Source organism: Adiantum capillus-veneris, chromosome 14 (assembly GCF_014529385.1).
Source record: "Adiantum capillus-veneris isolate H3 chromosome 14, ASM1452938v2, whole genome shotgun sequence".
NCBI lineage: Eukaryota > Viridiplantae > Streptophyta > Polypodiopsida > Polypodiales > Pteridaceae > Adiantum > Adiantum capillus-veneris.
Genome location: NC_140944.1, coordinates 95,649,144 through 95,670,038, shown reverse-complemented (window position 1 = coordinate 95,670,038; position 20,895 = coordinate 95,649,144). Strand labels below are relative to the sequence as shown.

General features: G+C 47.7%; 1 protein-coding gene across 1 annotated transcript in view; it reads left to right on the top strand.

The window, feature by feature from the left end:
- Positions 1-19,403, top strand: part of LOC147442788 (dynamin-related protein 3A-like) — a 48,352-nt gene extending 28,949 nt beyond the window's left edge. The window contains exons 5-20 of the mRNA XM_086528827.1: positions 13,685-13,753; positions 13,835-13,894; positions 13,991-14,104; positions 14,280-14,328; positions 14,415-14,524; positions 14,626-14,718; positions 15,010-15,102; positions 16,710-16,847; positions 16,940-17,044; positions 17,112-17,234; positions 17,577-17,622; positions 17,716-17,867; positions 17,961-18,107; positions 18,178-18,230; positions 18,312-18,411; positions 18,851-19,403. Of these exons, the coding sequence (XP_086384953.1) occupies positions 13,685-13,753; positions 13,835-13,894; positions 13,991-14,104; positions 14,280-14,328; positions 14,415-14,524; positions 14,626-14,718; positions 15,010-15,102; positions 16,710-16,847; positions 16,940-17,044; positions 17,112-17,234; positions 17,577-17,622; positions 17,716-17,867; positions 17,961-18,107; positions 18,178-18,230; positions 18,312-18,411; positions 18,851-19,129 (1,731 nt within the window). The 3' untranslated portion in view covers positions 19,130-19,403. The remainder of the gene's footprint in view (positions 1-13,684; positions 13,754-13,834; positions 13,895-13,990; positions 14,105-14,279; positions 14,329-14,414; positions 14,525-14,625; positions 14,719-15,009; positions 15,103-16,709; positions 16,848-16,939; positions 17,045-17,111; positions 17,235-17,576; positions 17,623-17,715; positions 17,868-17,960; positions 18,108-18,177; positions 18,231-18,311; positions 18,412-18,850) is intronic.
- Positions 19,404-20,895: the final 1,492 nt, after the last annotated feature.

Genomic DNA, 20,895 nt, shown 5'->3' with positions numbered 1-20,895 from the left:
TGTGTTGTCTACGGGCTGATGTAATGCCTTTGGGCTTGTAATCTTGATTATACAAAAGGGTACCAAGCCCCACTTGAGAGAGAGAGAGAGAGAGAGAGAGAGAGAGAGAGAGAGAGAGAGAGAGAGAGAGAGAGAGAGAGAGAGAGATGAAATGAAATGCTATATTAACATCTTCAAAGGGCCAAAATGACCTATGAGACAAAAAGGACATCCATGTGTGACTCTAGTATAGTGTTTGCGAAACATAAAGACAAAAATAAAAGTAAAAAAAGAGAGAGAGAGAGAGAGAGAGAGAGAGAGAGAGAGAGAGAGAGAGAGAGAGAGAGAGAGAGAGAGAGAGAGAGAGAGAGAGAATGAAATGAAATGTTATATTAACGTCTTCAAAAGGCCAAAGTGACCTATGAGACCAGAAAGTTACAAGGTCGTGGATCTGATACAAAGTCAAAGTAACAAAATAACAACAGTACAAAACAAAGATATATACTATGGGATCCTAGACTGGTCGATGTGAACTAAGCAAAAATGGGCGGCTTGTTGGGATAGCTGAATCACAGGAGATCTAGCATCGGTCGTTGGTGGATCTCATCAATCTCCTCCATGGTTAGTAGTCTGACCGGGCATCGTGCATGCCTGGCCAGAGTGCTCCGAATCTTCTGACGTAGCCTCCGTCGATGCTGTGTAGTCCTCCGTAGTCGTGGGCGCCTGGATTTCCCGAGTTCAGTCGCTCAGTGTGCCTCTTGTGTGAGACGAGGGGGGGCTCTGCTGTAGGAGTGGCTCTTGCGGTTGTTCCGTGTCTGCTCTGAAGAAGTCTGTGATCCGTCTTTGAGACTGGCTAGCCTCGCCACTCATCAGGCTATCTCTATGTCTGCTCAACTCGAGCAAGAACAAACCCAGGCATCTCTGATCCTCGTATCCCATGACTCTTGAGAGTGGTCCAAAACCTTTTCTGAACAAGCAATGGAAGTGGCCTCGTATCTCGTAGTAGACGGGGCAGCAGCATGTGTAGTGCAACTCTGTCTCAGGCTCCATGTCACACAAGGGGCATGTCCTGGCCTCTGCTGGTACTCCGCTGTATCGTCCAGTCTCAATCCGCAGCTCGTGAGAAGATGTGTGTAACTGGCCAATAGCACATCGTATCCCATGAGACAAGTGGGTGTCCATGTATCTGGGTCTCGTCACAAAACCATCCTCCATAAGCTGGAGAAGATGGTCTCTGTAGAAAGCCATCTTCGTGCTGTCATGTGACACATCCAACCCTATGTGTCCGTGGACAAGCTACAGCATGATCAGGGTTCAGTCAGTCCAGTCAATCTAGATTTAGAAGCGATCTGGCACTTTTGTGGGTCTATCCGTAGACCGTGCATGCCCAGTCACTTAGTGTAGATGCATATCCTCTGGTTGCACACAGCATGATCATAAGCATTCCCATCAGAATCCATCAGAATCCTTCAGGGGAATTTTCCAGTGCATTTAGCCTATTTTACCTATTTTTGACATTTTTCACTTATTATTTTTAAGCGACTTTCCAACAAAGGTGCAATTTTGCTAAGTTTGTATATAAGCAAACTAGAGCTAGCACTATTTGGCAGAAGAGGCAACATGAGCCAAGCTCAGGAGGCAACTTCTCAACAGGACCTTGGCGGTTTCCCCCTCCAAGCAAGAACCCCCATGCTAGCGTTTTCTCCATCAGAAGGTCATCGCCAGCAGGTTCAGCCACTAGCGTTTTGCATCAGTTTGCCATCTCCAGAAGACCACAGGAGCTAGCGTTTTTGACAGAAGCTTTTCCTAGCCCTTTTGGATCCCAGCAGTATGCAGCAATGCAGCGATTTTCAGCATTAGAAGACCATCAAGATCAGCCCTAAGAAGTAGTAGATTCAGCCCGGAAAGACCATCAATTTTCAACCTCAAGAAACCTCAGTTTTCAGCTCTAAACCTGCAGATTTTCAGCGACAAAGACCCATAGAAACAGCCCCCCAAATCAGCGTTTTTGGACTGTAGCAGATTCAGCCCATAGCGTTTTTGGACAGCAGATAAAAGATTGCAGATTTCAGCCCTTAGGTCGGTCTCGTCATCGCCGACATAGCCTAGACTTGCATCAGTATCATGCATACCGTTTGTACCAGATTGTGCAATCATAAGTAGACCACTCTCGCCGACGAGAGTGGGGCCTTCGGAGGAGGGTTTTACAACATCTCCGGTGTCGTATCTCTCTTCTCTCTCTATCTCTCAGTCTCATACACTTGCACACACAGTGTCCATTCACTTTGTTTGTGATCGTAGCACTCTCTCATTAAGAACGGAAGGCTCTCCCTTCCATAAGAACAAAAGGAACCTTGAGCACAGTTCGGAGCACTCATCTTGAGCAAAGCGCAAACATTCATTCCGCTGCACCTAACACGTGTCCAATTCCTGTGCTGGCTGTATCGATGTCCTCGTGGTGTCTAGCTGGGTCAGGTCTTGGTGGATGAGCTTGGTGATCTCTGACTGTGTAAGAGTGAGAGATGGTGCATCCAATGAGTATTGGAATGGTGGCAGCCTGTCTATGCTGAACCCATGCGCCTGAAACCATGATGCCATCTCCCCATACCAGCATGTTGTATCTCCTTGCATGGCTAACTGTCGAGAGAACTCAAGTGCAATGCGAGCATATCTGTCTCTAGGAAGTTCCCATGTGCGGTTTATGAAGGAGACTGATCTGGTGAGCGCCTCAACCACTAGTGGGGGGGCCGCTAGCTCAATGGCCCGTGGTACTGATTCCTTGGCTAATGAGCCGCGAGATCATAGAGACGAGAGGTTTCTCCATGTTCCCCCATCCATCTGTGCGACCCGGCTTCCCGTGGTGATCCAATGAAGGTCCCCATATCTCAGCTCCAGAGAGCAATGCTGAAGCCACCAAAGTGTCAAAGAGCTAGAGCTTCGTCCGGGGCTCCTGAAACTGAACCTGCAAACACATCTTCTCCAATCTACCCAATGCTGCGTGGGCTCTAGTCAGTCTGGTCTCTGCTGCTCTTCTGAGTGAGAATGGAGGTCCGCTAAAAACCACTCCAAGGTAAGTGTAAGCATCTGTGTACTCCACAGTCTCTTGGCCGTATGTGAATGTAGGTGCTGACCTCGTGATCCATTGTGGGGTGGTATTAAACACCATAACCTTGGTTTTACCAAGGTTGACAGACAAACCACTTTCGTGGGCAAACTTATGCAAAGCATCCAATTGACGTTGCATTTTCTCTGGAGATTCGGAGATCAACACAATATCATCAGCATATAACAAAAGTGGAATCCATGTCCCTGCCAACTGTGCACCTCTATCACCATCGCTCTCAATGTAGTCAGAAACCTCATCCACATTCATACCGAAAAGAGTAGGAGAGGGCGGGCAGCCCTGCTTCACCCCATAGTGGAGTGAACCGGTGTAGAAAGTCCCTCAGGGGTGCATACATGCCCTACTACTGATCTGTACAATGCCATGATCCCCCAAATGAGCTCTGTGGGTACTCCCATTTCTTGTAATTTGTGCATCAATCTAGCACTGAGTACTATGTCAAAAGCTTTGCGGAAGTCCACAAAGCTACAATAGATCCGTCTCCCATGAGATCTGCCCTCCTCGATGATGGCCCTGAGTGTCAAGATATGGTCAAGAGTAGAGAAGCCTCTCTTGAACCCTGCCTGCCCAGCTGCATGCATTCTTTCCCTCTTTGCCCATCTACTCAGCTGTTGCTCAAGAATAATTCCGAGGTTCCATGGGGTCTCCTGACTTGAAGATAGGTACTATCGTAGATAGGCTCCAAGTGTCCGGTAGGCCCTCACACATGGCACGGTTAAACATAACTGCTAGAAGCTCTGCTAGTAGGTCTTTGGCATGCATGAAATGCTCAGCGACTAAGCCATCATGATCATATGCTCTCCCAGTCCTCATCCTGTCAATGGCTTTCTTCACCATCTCAGCGGGGTGAAAAAAGCACGTGTGTGGACCGAGGGGGTTGTGAAGGGGCGGCTGTCCAGGTACTGTGTACAAAGATGATGCGTACTGACCCCAGGTCTCTGTGGAGGTAACTGTAGGGGGGTGGACTGCTCATGAAAGAGCCGCCACGCCTCACGCGAGTCCTGACTCAAGAATAGCTGGTATAGATCCTGCTCGAGTCGAGCCAAAAAAGCCCTCTTCTTCTGCCGCACCAGGCGTCGGAAGTCAATCTGTGACTGTTTGTGAGTGACATCCCCCAAAAGCACCTCCCTCTGAAGTCTAGCTCTAGTCTGGCGGCACTCTTCATTGTACCAGCTGTTCTGAGGCATGCTCCCTGATCGGCGTCTCTGCTCAGGCTGGGTGTGTGGGTATGCCTCTGCTGCTGCATCATGTAATGTCTGTGTCAGTATAGTAGTTAGCTCCTCCAGAGGTCGCCCCGGGTCCTCAGTGCATAGGTGTCTGTAGATCCCGTCTATGTATACAGAATCCGTCTCCCGTGTGAAGGTGTAGCGAGTAGGGGCTGCTACCCATGGCCTGTGTGCTACAGTGAACTGGAAGGAGATGGTCATCGACACAAGAGCATGATCCACTGCCACCCCGATCGGTCTGGGCCCAACTGTGAGATCCTGGATACTAGAGAGATTCGGCTGTGCCATGACATAGTCCATTGTGTTGTCTCCATGTTTGTGTGGAAAGCATGTAAAACCTCCCGCAACAGGAAATCTCTGTAGGCCATTCAAGATGGCCAATCCATGTGCGGTGCCCATGTCTATCAGGTGTCGCCCATTCTCAGTATATTCCACATCGTGTGATAGTCTGGATAGGCCCGTCTCTACAACATCTAGCTCTCTCAGCATCTCCTCTGAAGGATCATAAAACACTGTCTGGTGATGGGCAATCCTAGCATTGAAGTCCCATAGAATGATAATGTCACCATCTCTAGAGAACTCCCATATTTCATCATCCAAAATAGAAAAAGGGGACTGTCCTCTGGGTGATGCATAGACTAATGTACTCGGGGGAAAGTAGCAAATAGCAATGTAGAGATATCTGCCTGTCTCTGCTTTCAATCTCACCCACATGTACCTAGCCTGCTCATCCCTACGGGCTATATGTATCAATGGCTGCAGATCCTCTCTAAATAACACTGCCACTCCCATCGAGCCCCGTCCTCTGTGCTCTGAGCGTGTCTCCTGTCTGTAAGCTGTCTCCCACCTATATCCGCTGATGTGAGGCATGGATTGCCCAGGGGCCTGGTGTGTCTCAGAGTAAAAGATGATGTCTCTTCCAGTAAAGCTATCCTCAAAAGCACCCACATCAAGACGCATAGATCCATTACAATTCCAGGCAGCCACTTTGAGTGTGGTCCCATAAGTCTCGCACCGTCATGTGGAGCGTCGCTCTAGTATTACCACACTCTTCCATCTCGGTAAAAGGCAATCTTGCCTTTTCCCCTTGCCGCTCTAATCTCCGGCATTACTTCCTGCATATGAGCGATCTGCGAGAGGGTGAGATCATCGCCAAGAAAGATGCCCGTCTCTTTAAGAGTTGGTCTTTTCTTCAAGAAGGACTTCTTCGTTTCCATGGAGGGAAAACGGAGGATGAGTGCTCTTTCTTTTGAGGTTTCCCCATTGCTTCCATTTTTCTTTATGTTGCCCACTCTCCAAGCTCTTGTGTGCGTCGGCTCATGAACCCCCATCAAGGCCATGAGTTCTTTTACCTCTTCGTCCACATTGCCTTTGTCTTTAAGACTGCAACTTCTCACATGTAAAGCGTGCATCCGTCTTCTTTGCTCCTCCTCTAGTGTCTGATTAATGATAGTGGGTGTGGACGTGGGCGTTATCTCCTTGCCTTTTCCTTTCTTGGCCACCTTGATCCATTTCTCGGCTTCATCCGCCTTCTGTTGAGTTTTGGTAAGAACATCCACCCAAGAAGTCGTCATCTCTTTGTGTTGCTCTTCTCCCTCTTTGATGGCCCGCACCTGCTCCTTGATCGTGTTGATTTCTTCGATTACTGAGGGTTGCTGTTCGCCCTCTTCCAGTGTGTTTCTTGATCGTGCTTCGGCGAGATCTTTCTTGAGTGACGCAATCTCTTCATCCTGAGTCGTCACTCGGTCTTCCAGTGTATTTATCTTGCTCTCTTGGATCAACAAGCGTCCTTCGAGCATTTTTATTGTGCCCAAGAGATTGCGGTTCATCTTGGTAATGGTCTCTGTCATTTCCTCTTTGCACTTTTGAATGGCATCCTCTAGGGGGTCGGCTTTATTGTTCAGCTTCCTCATGCTTGATCGCCGCCCGAAAAAGAGCCACTAAGCGCACGTGTGCATCCACACTCTAGCGGGCGTGGTAGTTGGGCTAGTGGGGGAATGCGAGGAGGTATGGCAAGGGCGTGGCAAGTGGGCGGGGGAGGGGGGGGGAGGGGCAGCGCGTGGGCGGGGCTAGGCAGGTGGGGTGGCGCGGGCAGCTGGGACAACGCGCGGTGCGGGACCAGGCTACAGAGGGAAGCACGATAGAGTCGAGAGTATGACAGAGTTGAGCGCGAGCAGAGGGTAGTAGAGGGCGTGGTAGGCGGCCCCGGGGGGGGGGAGCGGGGCAAGGCTGCAGGGGGCAGCACGGTAGAGTTGAGAGAGAGAGAGAGAGCGCGATAGAGTAGCAAAAAATTAAAAAGGCTTGCAAAAAATGAAAAAGAGAGAGCACGAAGAGTACGAGAGAGAGAGAGAGAGAGAGAGAGAGAGAGAGAGAGAGAGAGAGAGAGAGAGAGAGAGAGAGAGAGAGAGAGAAAAGAAAGAAAGAAAGATTTTTAACGTCTATGTCAGGCCGAAATCGGCCTATGAGACAAATCAAATGTACATGGTGTGTATGTCATCCGTCTATCGGAAAGACAAATGAAACAAAAACTGATACAAAACTGAACTGAGTGTAGGTAGTGGGGTATCTGAGGAGGGATGGAGCTCTATCTCTAGGGGTATATGCATGTCTATATGCTCAAGGTAGTACAATCATGAGAATGCATCAAGCTATCTAGCTCCATCCTGTACTAATGGGGGGATGTAAGATGTGGTACATGGGCGGGTCTGGTGCCAAGGCTGCCCGGATGAAAGCTGTCGGGTCGGCCCTCATCCGGGCCACTCGCTCCTCAGTGGCACGGCGCTCCCGGGCTCGGATCTCCTCGATCTGTCGGTGGTGGGAGCTCGCGCCCCTGTAGCCTGTGACTCGTGGTCGTCGTCTAGCTCGGCTCACCTCCGCCTGTGGGAGTGTCACTCCCCTCTGAGTGTCTGGTGGGGGAGGGGCGGTAATCCTCTGAAAGAAGTCTGTGAGCTGCGATTGTCTCCCCTCTGTCTGTGTAGCTGTGTGTGGCTGTAGTAGTGTGTCCCGATGGCTCTGTATCTCTAGTAAGAACCGTCCGAGCTGTCTCTGATCTCGAGAGTCCATGATCTCTCGGAGAGTGGGCTGTCCTCTGAATAGGGCCTCATACCTGCCTCCCTTCTCAGTGTATGCTCTGCATCTACATACAAAGTGCTCCTCACTCTCCACCTCCTCTGTGCAGGCTCTGCAGACGCGCTCCTCCCTGGGAACACCAGTATGTCTCCCGATCTCAATCTCTAACTTGTGTGAAGCCACTCTCAGCTGACCAATCGCCACCCGTGAGCTATGTGGCATATATGTGTCCATGTAGCGTGGTCTCTGTATGAACCCCCCGGACAATATGGTGAGAAACTGGTCTTTGTAATCTGACATCCTCGTCCCCAAGCCAGGTGACTCCCAGACTCTCCTAGTGTATAGCTGCCACAGATCCTGTCTCAGTACCAAGTTCCTCTCACTGCGAGAGAGGTGAACATATGGTGAGTGGGGGTCGTACTGGAATGGTGGTAGGCTCTCCATGTCAAGACCGTGTCCCTCAAACCATGCTCTGACCTGTGAGTACCATGCTCTCTCATGCCCACTCTCTGATAGCTGTATAGCTGCCTCAAATGCTCTACGAGTAAGTCTGTCAGGAGGTAGCTCTCTCATCCTCTGGATGAAGCAGACTGTCTGGAATAGTGCCTCTACCACCATGGGTGGTGTGGCGAGCTCGGCTCTAATAATGTCATGTGGCACTGTCTTCTTGCTGCGGAGCAAGCGTGAGATCATACATACCTGTGGCCTCTCAAGCTGTGTCCACTGGTCAGCTGTCAATCCTGGTGCCCATACTGCCGCCGAGTACATCAAGGCCGGGGTGACTAAGGTGTCGAAAAGCCACCCCTTCGTGCGGGGTTCCTGAAAGTGTGCCTGGTGGCATCTCCGCTCTAGCATGGCCAGAGCTGCATATCCTCGGGTGAGCCTGTCAGCAGCAGCCTGCCTCATAGTGAAGGGTCCTGGTAGGCTGGTGAATGTGATGCCAAGGTAGACATAGGAGGTGACTACATCAACCTTTCCTCCTGCTGCTGTGAAGGTTGCAGCGCTCCTCACTGCACTGGATGTGTGAAAGATCATAACCTTGGTTTTGCCAAGGTTCACAGTCAACCCCCTGTGTGTGCTGAATTCGTCCAAGGCCTCAAGATGGCGTTGCAAGCCCTCGGGTGACTCTGAAATCAACACAATATCATCAGCATATAACATGATGTGGACCGGAGTACCTGCCAAGTCGCTCCCCTCTCCCCCTGCTCGCAGTATGTAGTCGGAGATCTCGTCGATGTAGAGCCCAAAGAGTGTCGGGGAGAGTGGGCATCCTTGCTTAACACCAATGGTGCTAGCAATGGTCTCTGAAAAACCGCCTGGGCAACGAACTCGACCCGTCACCTTCTCGTAGAGAGCATATATGGCCCAAATCATCTCTGTTGGTACCCCAATGCTGTGAAGGCGCTGGAAGAGTCTCTCGCGTGGGACTGTGTCAAAGGCCTTGCGGAAATCCACAAAGCAGCAGTAAAGCCTCTTCTTCCGCGCCTTTGCCCCATCAATGAGGCAGCGTAGAACGAAGATGTGATCAGTGGTGGAGAAAGCTCGTCTGAAACCTGCCTGGCCTGGAGCTCGTAAACCCTCGATCTCTGCGTAGCAGCTGAGTTGTGCCTCAAGTACTGCTCCATATAGCTTGGCCATCGTGTGGCCAATCATGATAGTCCTGTAGTTCCCTGGATCCAGGGTGTCGCCAGATTTGTGGATAGGCACTATGGTGTGCTGTGTCCACTCCTCTGGGAAGCCCTCCCCTATAGCCCGGTTGAAGACATGTGCAATCAACGGGGCTATAGTGGAGGCCGCATAAATGATGTGCTCACTCTGTAATCCAGTATGGTCAGCTGATCGTCTGTGCTGCATGCGGCGTATGGCCCTCTCTACCATCTGTGCTGTAAAGAAGGAGGAGCACGTGGGGCGTGGCTCGTGTGGCTGTGGGATAGGAGGCTGTCCTGGCACCTCGTAAAGTCGCTCTGCATAATCATGCCATATCTGTGGATCCTCAATAGCTGTAGTCGGACGTGGCTCGCGCAGGGTGCGCCATGCTGTCGCGCTATCCATGCTCATGAATAGGCGGTATAGCTCAAGCTCCTGTGCCTCTTCGAATGCTCGCCGCTTTTGGCGTGTCAGCGTCTTCATATGCCGTCTGGCCTCTCTCTTTGTGATCTCTCCTAAGGCTCGCTGTGCGCGGAGGCGTCGGTATAGCTCTCTGCACTCATCATCATACCAGCGGTTCTGAGGCATAGTCCCAGGGGGGGGAGTGCGTCCTGTGTGAGTGGTGTGTGGAAAGGAGCTAATAGCTGAAGTGTGGAGAACGGAAGAGATATGTGATGTGAGAACTGAGAGTGGTGTGGATGGGTGGAGGAGGCATAGGCCATGCTCGACCTCGGCCGAGTAAAGAGAGGCTAGCTCATGTGTGAAATGGATGGTGGTGTGTGGAGTGTGTGTTGTGGAGCTGTGTGGGATGGTATCTCCGGTGATGGAGAAAGAGAGGTATGTGTGGTCGGCTCCGATGGGTATGGGTGGAATGGTGAAGGATGTGATAAGGTGTGTAGCCTCCCTGGGTCCCAGAATATAGTCGACTGTACTCCCCCCTCCCTCTGCAACTCCATGTGGCATACAAGTCAGGCCCCCTGAGGTGGGCCACTGGACCATCCCGTTATAAATAACGAGACGGTGCTGGGAGCCAAGTCGAAGTAGATGTCGTCCGTAGGCTGTGACTGGAGCTCTGTCTGCTGTATCTCTCATAGTAGCCTCCTCATCTAAAGTGTGTAGTGCCTCTGGGTCCTCGTGGTCATATGCCTCACACTGCTCACTGCGCGTACGAGCATTGAAGTCTCCCATAAGGAAGACTTCACCCAGTGTGGAGTACTCCATAATCTCCTCCGTGAGGCATGCGTACGGTGACTCCTGCTCAATAGGGGCGAATCTGGAGCCTGTGGGAGCAAAGTAGCAAAGGGCAATGTAGACGATCCTGTCTCGTGAGAGCTCGAGGTGAATCCACATGTAGCGGGCCTGTGGGTCCCGGGCAACAATCTGTAGTCTACTGTGAAGCCCCTGTCTAAAGAGTATGGCCACTCCTCCTGAGCCACGAGTGGTGTGCTGGCGCATACACCCCCGATGTAGAGACTCCCACTGGAATCCATGTATCTGTGGTAGCCCTCTCTCTGGGCTCTCGTGTGTCTCTGTAAGTAGAATGATGTCTCGACCTCTCATCACCTCCTCAAGTCTCTCTGGGTGTGTCCATAGGTCTCCATTGCAATTCCAAACCGTGACATGAATCTCCTCGTGTGTCCCACAGGCCGCGAGTCCCTATGCGATGGTCTTGCCATCAATGATAACCCTACCATCTCGATATACTGCCTTCTTCCCTTCTTTGCGGGCTTGGTGGACTCTAGGCATGCACGCGCGACGGTGATCTTGTTGCATCTTTGTGAGGTCATCATCAAGATAAATCGGGGGGCCTTCTAGCCCTCTCAAGATGACCCTCTTTCGGAGGAAAGAAGTTCGAGACTCCTCGGAGGCGAATTGGAGGATGAGAGCTCTCTTCTTTGGATCTTTGCCGGCTCTCCAAACTTTGGAGAAAGGGATCTCTTCTTCCTTGTATCCCACTTTCTTGCATAAAGCTTTCCCATCGCTCTCGGGTGTAGACCCTTCTTCTTCTTTGATGCCGGTCACTCGCACATTGAGACGGCGAGCTTGTCGCATCTTCTGCTCCTCGATGGTTGTGTACGATGAGTACCTCATCTTTTTGGGCTTCCTCTCTTGCAACCTTCTTGATGTTCTTTTTGACCACTTCGACCCATCCTTCTTTGGTGGCCTCTAATTTGTCCTCAATGCTTGCGGTGAGGGCTTTGGTGATCTCCTCCTTGAGGGCTTCCTTAGCCTCCTCTTTAATCTCTCCTTCTTCGGGGGTGAGGGATGTGATGGACGCATGAAGGAGATCGATTTGTGCCTTCATCTCTTCTTGCTCTTTCCTCCATCTCTCCCTCTCCTTCCCGTTCTCCCGTTCCCTTCTCTCCTTCTCCTCTTTGAGATTTTGGATTTCCGCTCTCATGTCCTCCTTCTCTTCGTTCCATAGCTTGATGAGGGTGGCTTTCTCCTCCTCCCATATCTCTCTCTCCATCCGCCATTCTTTCATGTCCTTCTCCAATTGTGCAAGCCTCTTGTTCGTGAGCATGAACGTTGTCTTCATTGTCGATGCCGGCGTCTTGATGATGGGGGAAGACATGGCTGTCTTCGTAACTACCCTCTCTTCATATTGTGAAGAAGAGGGGAGAAGGGGAAGAGAGGGAGTACTTGTGTGTATGCGTGTATGTGTGTAGTGTGTGTGTGGGTATGTATCCGTGTGTGAGAGATTGGGGGCAGCGGGCCTGGTGCACTTGGTAATGCTGCCACAGTGAGGCAGCGGCAAGTGCTACAGCCTTGGCAGCGTGCAGTCGCAACAGGTCAGCTACAACGGGTTCAGCAGCAGCAGCAGTGGCGCGCGCAGGGGGTGAAACAGCAGCAGCAGTGGCGCGCGCAGGGGGTTAAACAGCAGCAGCAGTGGCGCGCACAGGGGGCAGCAGCAGTGGCGCGCAGAGAGAGAGAGAGAGAGAGAGAGAGAGAGAGAGAGAGAGAGAGAGAGAGAGAGAGAGAGAGAGAGAGAGAGAGAGAGAGCTGCAGCCAGCAGGAGAGAGAGAGCGAGAGAGAAGCAGCCTTGCGCGAGTCTCCTTCAGCCCTGCACGATCCGTCTAGAGGACTCCCTGCAGCCCTGCGCGCATTCTGCCCCTGTTCTGCTGGGCGACCCCTCTGATCTGCTCTGCGCCTGCTGCTGCGAGCACTCCTGCTCCTGCGCCAGATAGTCCTTGGGACCAGCGAGCAGAGCCATCAGCTCAGCAGAGAGAGAGAGAGGGAGAGCAACGAGCAGCAAAGGGGGGGAGGGGAGCAGGCGAGCGGGAGCAGTAGGGGAGCGGGAGCAGCAGGCGAGAAATGAAATGAAATGTTATATTAACGTCTTCAAAAGGCCATAGTGACCTATGAGACTAGAAAGTTACAAGGTGGTGGATCTGATACAAAGTCAGAGTAACAAAATAACAACAGTACAAAACAAAGATATATACTATGGGATCCTAGATTGGTCGATGTGAACTAAGCAAAAATGGGGGGGCTGCTTGCTGGGATAGCTGAATCACAAGAGATCTAGCATCGGTCGTTGGCGGATCTCATCAATCTCCTCCATGGTTAGTAGTTTGACCGGGCATCATGCATGCCTGGCCAGCGTGCTCTGAATCTTCTGACGTAGCCTCCGTCGATGCTGTGTAGTCCTCCGCATTCGTGGGCGCCTGGATTTCCCCAGTTCAATTGCTCGGTCGATCAGTTGCCTCTGGTGTGAGACGAGGGGGAGCTCTGCTGTGGGAGTGGCTCTTGCGGCTGTCCCGTGTCTGCTCTGAAGAATTCTGTGATCCGTCTTTGAGACTGGCTAGACTCGCCATTCATCAGGCTATCTCTGTGTCTGCATAGCTCGAGCAAGAACAGACCCGGGCATCTCTGATCTTCGTATCCCATGACTCTTGAGAGTGGTCCAAAACCCTCTCTGAACAAGCAATGGGAGCGGCCTTGTATCTCGTAGTAGACGGGGCAGCGGCATGTATAATGCAGCTCTGTCTCAGGCTCCATGTCACACAAGGGGCATGTCCTGGCCTCTGCTGGTACTCCGCTGTATCTCCCAGTCTCAATCTGCAACTGGTGAGAAGATGTGCGTAACTGGCCAATAGCACACCGTATCCCGTGAGACAAGTGGGTATCCATGTATCCGGCTCTTGTCACAAAACCATCTTCCGTAAGCTGGAGAAGGTGGTCTCTGTAGAAAGCCATCTTCGTGCCCAATTCCTGTGCTGGTTGTATCCATGTCCGCCTGGTGTCTAGCTGGGTCAGGTCTTGGCGGATGAGCTTGGTGATCTCTGACTGTGTAAGAGTGAGAGATGGTGCATCCAATGAGTACTGGAATGGTGGCAGCCTGTGTATGCTGAACCCATGCGCCTGAAACCATGATGCCATCTCCCCATACCAGCATGCTGTATCTCCTTGTATGGCTAACTGTCGAGAGGACTCAAGTGCTATGCGAGCATATCTGTCTCTAGGAAGTTCCTATGTGCGGTTTATGAAGGAGACTGATCTGGTGAGCGCCTCCACCACTAGTGGGGGGGCCGCTAGCTCTGCTAGAGAGAGAGAGAGAGAGAGAGAGAGAGAGAGAGAGAGAGGTGTTTCTAGTTCGTTATTACTTTGCTAAGCTCTGTTTGAGATGTACCTGCAGGACATTCTTGGAAATAAAAGCATTCGTGAAGCACTTGCTTATGAGGATAATTTTTTTCGTTCACTTCCGGTGCGTTGCTTTACTGCTGAGTAAAGATGCCGTATTCTTCTTTTGAGACAAACTCTTCCTAAAATGGCCATAGTTTTGCAGGTTTATCACAGTTTGGCTGATCGTTGTGGTATTCCACAGCTAGCGAAGAAGCTAAATAATGTAGGTTTGGTGATTTGTTTGATGCGTGCTCACAGGAAAGTCTACGTGTCTAAACCAGCTTGGATTTTATTTTCTAATGGCTTTGCTTGTTTACAGATTCTGGTGCAACATATTAAAGCCATCTTACCTGACATGAAAGCGCGCATCAATACACAAATGGTAACTCTTTCAAAAGAGTTGGCAAGCTATGGGGAACTTACAGATTCAAAGGTAAGTAAACATCATTCCATCCCCCCCCCCCCCCCCCCCCGCGCCGTGTTCTCCCGGCGACTCTCCCATTTTTGCTCCTTTTTCTCTCTTCCTTCACCAGATTGTGTGGCTAAGCATAGACACTTTGCTAAACATTCATCACAAGGCTTGGCTTGTTGTTTTCTTGTATGTACAGACGGGGCAAGGTGCACTGCTGCTTAATATCATCACAAGGTATTCACAAGGTACTGCATGTTATTTGGTAACTGTTTTAGAGCAGTCAAATATGGTGTTTCAATGGGGTCAATGTGCTGAATACTCAATGAATCAGGTTTTGCATCAATTGTTGATGGGAAAAATGAGGAAATGTCTACTTCTGAGCTAGCAGGAGGAGCTCGTCTCCATTATATTTTCCAAAGCATTTTTGTTAAAAGCCTAGATGTAAGTGGTTAAATTTGTTTGACAGAAAATGACAGAGCTAAAGTCAGCAGGAAGCATGTTGTTTATCTCATGTTTGTTCCATTTATCCTACATAAGAACAGGAGGTAGATCCGTGTGATGATTTGACAGATGAAGACATCCGTACTGCTGTCCAAAATGCTACAGGACCGAAAAATATCATATTTGTTCCAGATGTGCGTAATGATTATTTTCTGTAATGGGGGTCCAGGGATCAATAGAGCATTTTCATAACTCCATTGCCTTCTTTATCTCGATTTTGATGATTGCATATTGCAGCTTTGCATGTTCTAAGTTGTGTCTGTTTCAGAGGGGGGTAATTATGTTTAATGTAGAGGGTTCAGAGTAGCACATGTTGTGGCACTAGCAGCTGTGCATGTCGCAGCTTTCTATATTTTCAATTTCCAAACTTAGGTTTTAAATTATCCTTTTGAATTTATGGAGAGTTCTTCATCATCTATTGGCAGGTACCTTTTGAAGTTCTAGTTCGGCGGCAAATCGCTCGGTTACTTGACCCAAGTCTGCAATGCGCACGCTTCATTTATGATGAGCTTGTAAAGGTAGCCTGTTTTCCTGCTGATATATCAGTGTGTATGGCATCATCATATTTTTTACGAGCCCGTTTTTCTGCTGTGTATGCCATCATCATGGATAATATTGATTGTTTGGATGTTGCTGACTTGAAGCCATTGTCTGAGTTTTCTTCTGATATACGAGTGTATGCTTGATTCTCATCTATACCATGTCTTAGTAGACTGTAAGGGGCCGAAGCATATATAGTGACAGGGTTTTCAGCAAGCTAGGTATGTGCATTCACTTGAGGCTAAAAAATTCTGTCTGAACTTTAGAGATACTATTAAGAGCAAGCTATCAGCCGAGTATTTTTCTTCTATAAGACTGTATGCTTGATTCTTGTCCTAGGGGACTGTAAGGGGCCGAAATAGGTTCTATGATATGGTGACAGAGTCTTGTCGCAAGCTACATTGTATGTGCATTCCCTTGAGGCTCATTCTATCTTAACTTATAGAAACTAACGAGAACATATTCAGAAATATGCTTCAGATTGCTTGATTTTGATCTATCTAGCACACACAAAAAGATCAAAGCTTCCGTCTTGCTTGCTCACAGATTATTTAAGCATTTGCGACTTTGGACAATTAAGGCTGCAGTGCCTTGTGCTCATTAATATCAGCAAAAGTGCAATTTTTCCTCCTTTTAAGCTAGGGACAAATGAGTGTTCACAGACAAAGCACCAGTTCACCATCCAATCTTCTTTGTCCTCTTTCTAGAGTGGCTGCTAGCATATTAGCACCACAATAAAAAAACTATCCATTAGTGCTTTGGACAACAATCAAACCATTTGCATTCGTGCTTTAAGGAGCTCCAGGGCTTCTGGCACCTTTGGGTGCAGCCCATGATATCCTAGCAGCACTGAAAATTTATTGGAACCTGCAAGTTTGCAAGACATCCAACATCCGTTTTTCTTTGTTCTCTTTCTAGAATGGCTGTAAGCACATTAGCAGACAACCAAAATTCCATCCATTCGGGTTTTGTACGACAGTTACAACCTGCATTTGAGAGCTCCTGGTTCTGTCAGCCTTTGGGTGCACAGGGCGTCTTCGTAGACTTGATGTCTTCACATAGCCTGCAGTACCTTTTGTAAGGGTTTACGATTTTAGATGGCCACTTTTTGATATGAAGACACGAAAAATCAAACTACCTGTTCAGTAATCCACTTAAGATGTCCAGTGTACTAGCATGATGAAAAGATAATCCATGTGCAGCTGGCACATAATGGAACTTGGCTCAAAAGAGAGTTGGAGAGTTTGATGGCCTGAGCTTCAGACGGTTCTGGAAACACAATGTCCAGATCCATTTGCGTGCATACCCCCAACCTTACAACAAACCCCCCCCCCCCCCCCCCGGCACAGGTGGACACTCGAAAAACAGAAAAAAAAGGAAGAAAATCCTGGTTCCCACTGGGACTGTCCTTCTTCCTTTTCTTCTTCTGGGCCCTCCTCTAGAAGCCACCACTACCATTTCTAAAAGACCCTTAAATACATAGGCATGCTCCCACTGGCACAAACGTGACGTTTGCTTCAAAATCTACTGCAAGACTTTCTTGATTGTATTTTGTATGTGCTGCTAATTATTTTCCCTTTTGCAGATTTCTCATCGCTGTGAGACTTACGAGCTACAGCGATTTCCCGTCTTGCGTAGACGTATTGAAGAGGTGGTTGCTAACTTTTTGCGCGAGGGCTTAATACCTGCAGAAAGAATGATTTGCCACCTCATTGAAATGGAGGTAAATTGAGTTTGCAGCTCCATGGAAACTTTAACCATAACTCTTCTGTAGTCTTTGTGAGGGCATTCATTCAATTGACTAGCGATTTGCAGATGGATTATATCAATACTTCGCATCCTTCATTCATAGGGGGCAGCAAAGCTGTAGAGGCAGCTCTTCAACAGCACCGAGGGGCCAAGGCATCAGCTATAAGCAAAGTATGTTTTTTCAGTTTGGTGTCTGTTTCTTTCTTTTACTCAGCTTGACAATGAATGCATCTAACAGGAGCCCTCTGAATGGAAGGATCCACTTGCAGACAGGCTTACTGTCGCCCCACCTTCTGAGAAGATTTCAAAGTCAAGAGCCTTCCTTGCAAGGGCAACTCCATCGGGAGCAGTGGCTGAGCAGGCTTGTATTTGAATTAAACAAAAGTGGCCTTTCATTAGAAAGAACTGAATTTACATTAGGTGTTAAATTGTGATTAAATATCCATTTTAAACTAATAAGGTAAACTATACCTTTCATTAAAACTATTATCCTATCAATACTATTATGCACTTGGTTGTAGTTAGGTTCAATACCTATTTGTTCTAGTTGTACCCGGGCTGCATTTCCTGCTGTTGCAATATCAGATAGCATTTCATCTGAAGTTCTACCTAAAACTTCTAATTGTCTCTTAAAGATTCCTATAATTTCTCTTGTGAAAGGTTGGGTTCTTTTCTCGACTTAGTCTTTTCACGTCTCTTTCAGGGAGTAAAAACTGTCACTGTTCGCTCGGAGAGTACAAGTGCTTCAGGTTAGAGTTTTGCTCAAAGCTTCCTGGATGTTTGATTATGGCTTTTTTTGTTTTATTTGCTGTCCCTAGTCTAAAGACCGCTTTTTCCAAAAGCTGGACCTTCTGGAGGAACCTGGGGCATCTCATCAATATTTGGGGGTAGTGAGGCCACTCGAATGAATGGGAAGGAGGCAATGATAAACAAGCCTTTTAACGAACCAATTTCCTATTTAGAACCTGCGTTTGCAACCATTCAACTAAAAGAAGTAAGGGGGCTTCCAGTTTGTACTATTATTCAATGATGTGGATGTAGAAAAGCAAGAGACAATCTCCTAAAACTTCTCAATTTTTGATGATAGCCACCCGCAGTACTAAAGGCCTTGGACGCACAATCAGAGCAGGACTCTGTAGAAATAGCTGTAACTCGCTCGTTGATCAAATCTTACTACGACATTGTCAGAAAAAATGTTCAAGATGCTGTGCCAAAAGCTATCATGCATTTTCTGGTATTGTCCTGCTGAAGTGAATTGTGGGTCTCTATTCACTTTCGATGTTGAGTGAAATGTCTTGTTTCAGGTGAATCACGCCAAACGAGAGCTTCACAATGTATTCATCAGGAAGCTTTACAGGTAAATTATTTTATTTTAGAAGAAGCATAAATTTCCATGAATGCCTTCTGCTCACATGTTTGATGTCCCCTTTAATGTCAGAGAGAATCTCTTTGAAGAGATGCTTCAAGAAAGGGAAGAGGTAGCAGTGAAAAGAAAGCGTTGCAAGGAAGTTCTACGCGTCCTCCAACAGGCTGCTTATGTAAGTAATCATGTCGTGATAGCCAAGAGACAACTCAATGAAGCTGTAGCTTTGACATATAGAAACCAACAGCTGAAGTACACATATTTTATTTACAGTCCAGTACTCTGCGTTTTGAAACCTTCTATACGTACTATTTAAGTATACTTCAATTTTTTACACATTTCAATTTTCAATCAAGTTATGTGCAAAACTAGTTCTAAAAGTGGGTGACCTATACTTAATATTTGTAAGAAAATATATTGAGAAAAATTTGCTTATCCGTGAAAAATACACCTAGTATACCTAAACCCCTGCATTATCGTCTTGTCCCGTACTGTAGCTGCTATGGAAACTACCCAATGCTCACAAAAGCACTTTGTTCTGCTAGCATCTTCAAGGAGCTACATTTTGAAGTCTCTTTTAATATTTATCTGTTTTTACCTCTCTTTCTCTGCAGACATTAGAGGAGTTGCCCCTAGACTATGAGGTGCCTACCTCAAGGTCTTCAGTTTTGACAGATGCAACTGGGTTGCCACCATCATCAGGAAATGGTGCTTGGCATGGTTTGGGATCGCAGAGCCCGAGTGCTGCATACATGGGCTCTCCCAAGAGCAGCAAGTCACGCAAGGCCTTCCTTTCAGGCGAGCAACCATCTCCCTTGAATAATAGCTTCACGCAAATGGCCAATGGGGGCGTTGAAGCTGCAGCTGTTGCATATCCCTCCATCTATACATAATTTTCCATACAGCAAAGCAGTATTTTTTCAATATATATCTGTAACCCGCTTAATTAATCACAGCGAGAGTTGCTAGCCCAATCAATAGTAAAGGTGGCCATCTGCAGGCCAATATATTGTGTTGGGCGATTTTCCGATTCCTCATGTAAATTCTGGTATACCACGAGTAGTAAAGGCCATCAGCATTTCTCTTGCACTCCTTGAAAAGTGTAAAAGGAACGAATGTACATTTTCTATGTCTCTATTGCAATTTTTCAATGTCGAGTTTCATTAAGTTGCTGTAGGTCACTTTTATGTTGAATGTTTTGTTTTTTCAAAACTTCTATAGACTAGAGAGTTGAGGAGTAAGTTTTTTGTACGGATTTGATGAGTCCAGAGGTGTGAGATAAAACCGCCTGCGTTTGCTCGGTATTAGGAGGTGCTTTGTGTGGATCCTCAATTTCTGTCTGTTCCTCAAGTCTTAGTACGATCGAGTCCGTTTTACCAAAAAAGAAAGAAGCAATTCAGTAGTCAATGATGTACTTGCTATTTCATTATCTTAGAGCACAGGCAGTGGAAATGTTATTTAGTTAGGACTAGCTGGTGCTTAAAAGATTTTATGCAGATAAACTTTTCACGAAGGTGCTGACTGGTTTGTTTGTGATAGTTTGATAGTCTGTTAGGTTTTGTTGATAGAATTCACACTTATTTTAAACCGTTAAACCCATTTTCGAAAGTGCCGTTTGTCCAATCCATTTGACGTGCAAATTTAGAACCAGTCAACCCTTGTCACGAACAGAACCCATTATGAACTATTGACTTTCATGAATTATTCTCAACTTTTCTGGGTTGCCTCTTAGACATCACATGTGCTGCCACTACTGCCCAGCATGGTTGAATGTAGAATCGTTTTCAACTGGCGAGCCGAACAGGACTCGACTGCTTCGATTAAGAACATCCAGCAGCCTGTATTTCGTGGTAGGAACATTAGAAGGAAGATGTGGATATGCATATGCCTATTTGGTTGTATATATATGCCAAACTGTGGTCACCATATTGTTTAAACTCAACTTGCATATGAAAGACTGAGTACACATTGAAGAGGGACTCCCTAAGATCCTCCTCCTCACTCAGAATCACACATTAGATACACGTTCGTTTTTTTTGAACATCACTCACTCCGAAAATCGTACGAGAGCATTTGAATCACTCTTTCATAGTCTTGCAATAATAACACACCAACACTAGAAAGGCCTGACCTCAGATGCACCTATTTCCCTAGTCGTTAGATCTATTGTCATTAGAATTTCCCCATTGTCTAATATTTTTAGTTTACATAAGGGGGAGGCCTTATAGGGTAAGAGTTCTCACAACTATGCAATCTAGAAGCAACAAACAAAAAGAAAAAAAAATGTCGGATGCTATAAAGCTTGTCATATGCTTGGTAATCATAATGGCCTATACGATCAATCATGATCGGGGGAGAACCTCTCATACCTCAAGTGGCAATTATGTGAGAATCGAAGGAGAATCTATGAAAACGAATAAGGCTAATGTAGGCTTGTTCCCTCTTTCACTATATTTGGATTCTGTGAGTGTCATACATATGCCACATCCTAATTACCTTGAATTGAAAGCAAAATCCTAGCCTTTTCAAAAATCACCCATGTACTTTGACCCTAATTGTTATTCGAGTCGAAAACATTGAATTAGATATTGCAACGAAATGGGGCTAAATGCATGTTGCCGATGGCCTTTTGAACAATGCATGTGAGTACTTCCCTCTT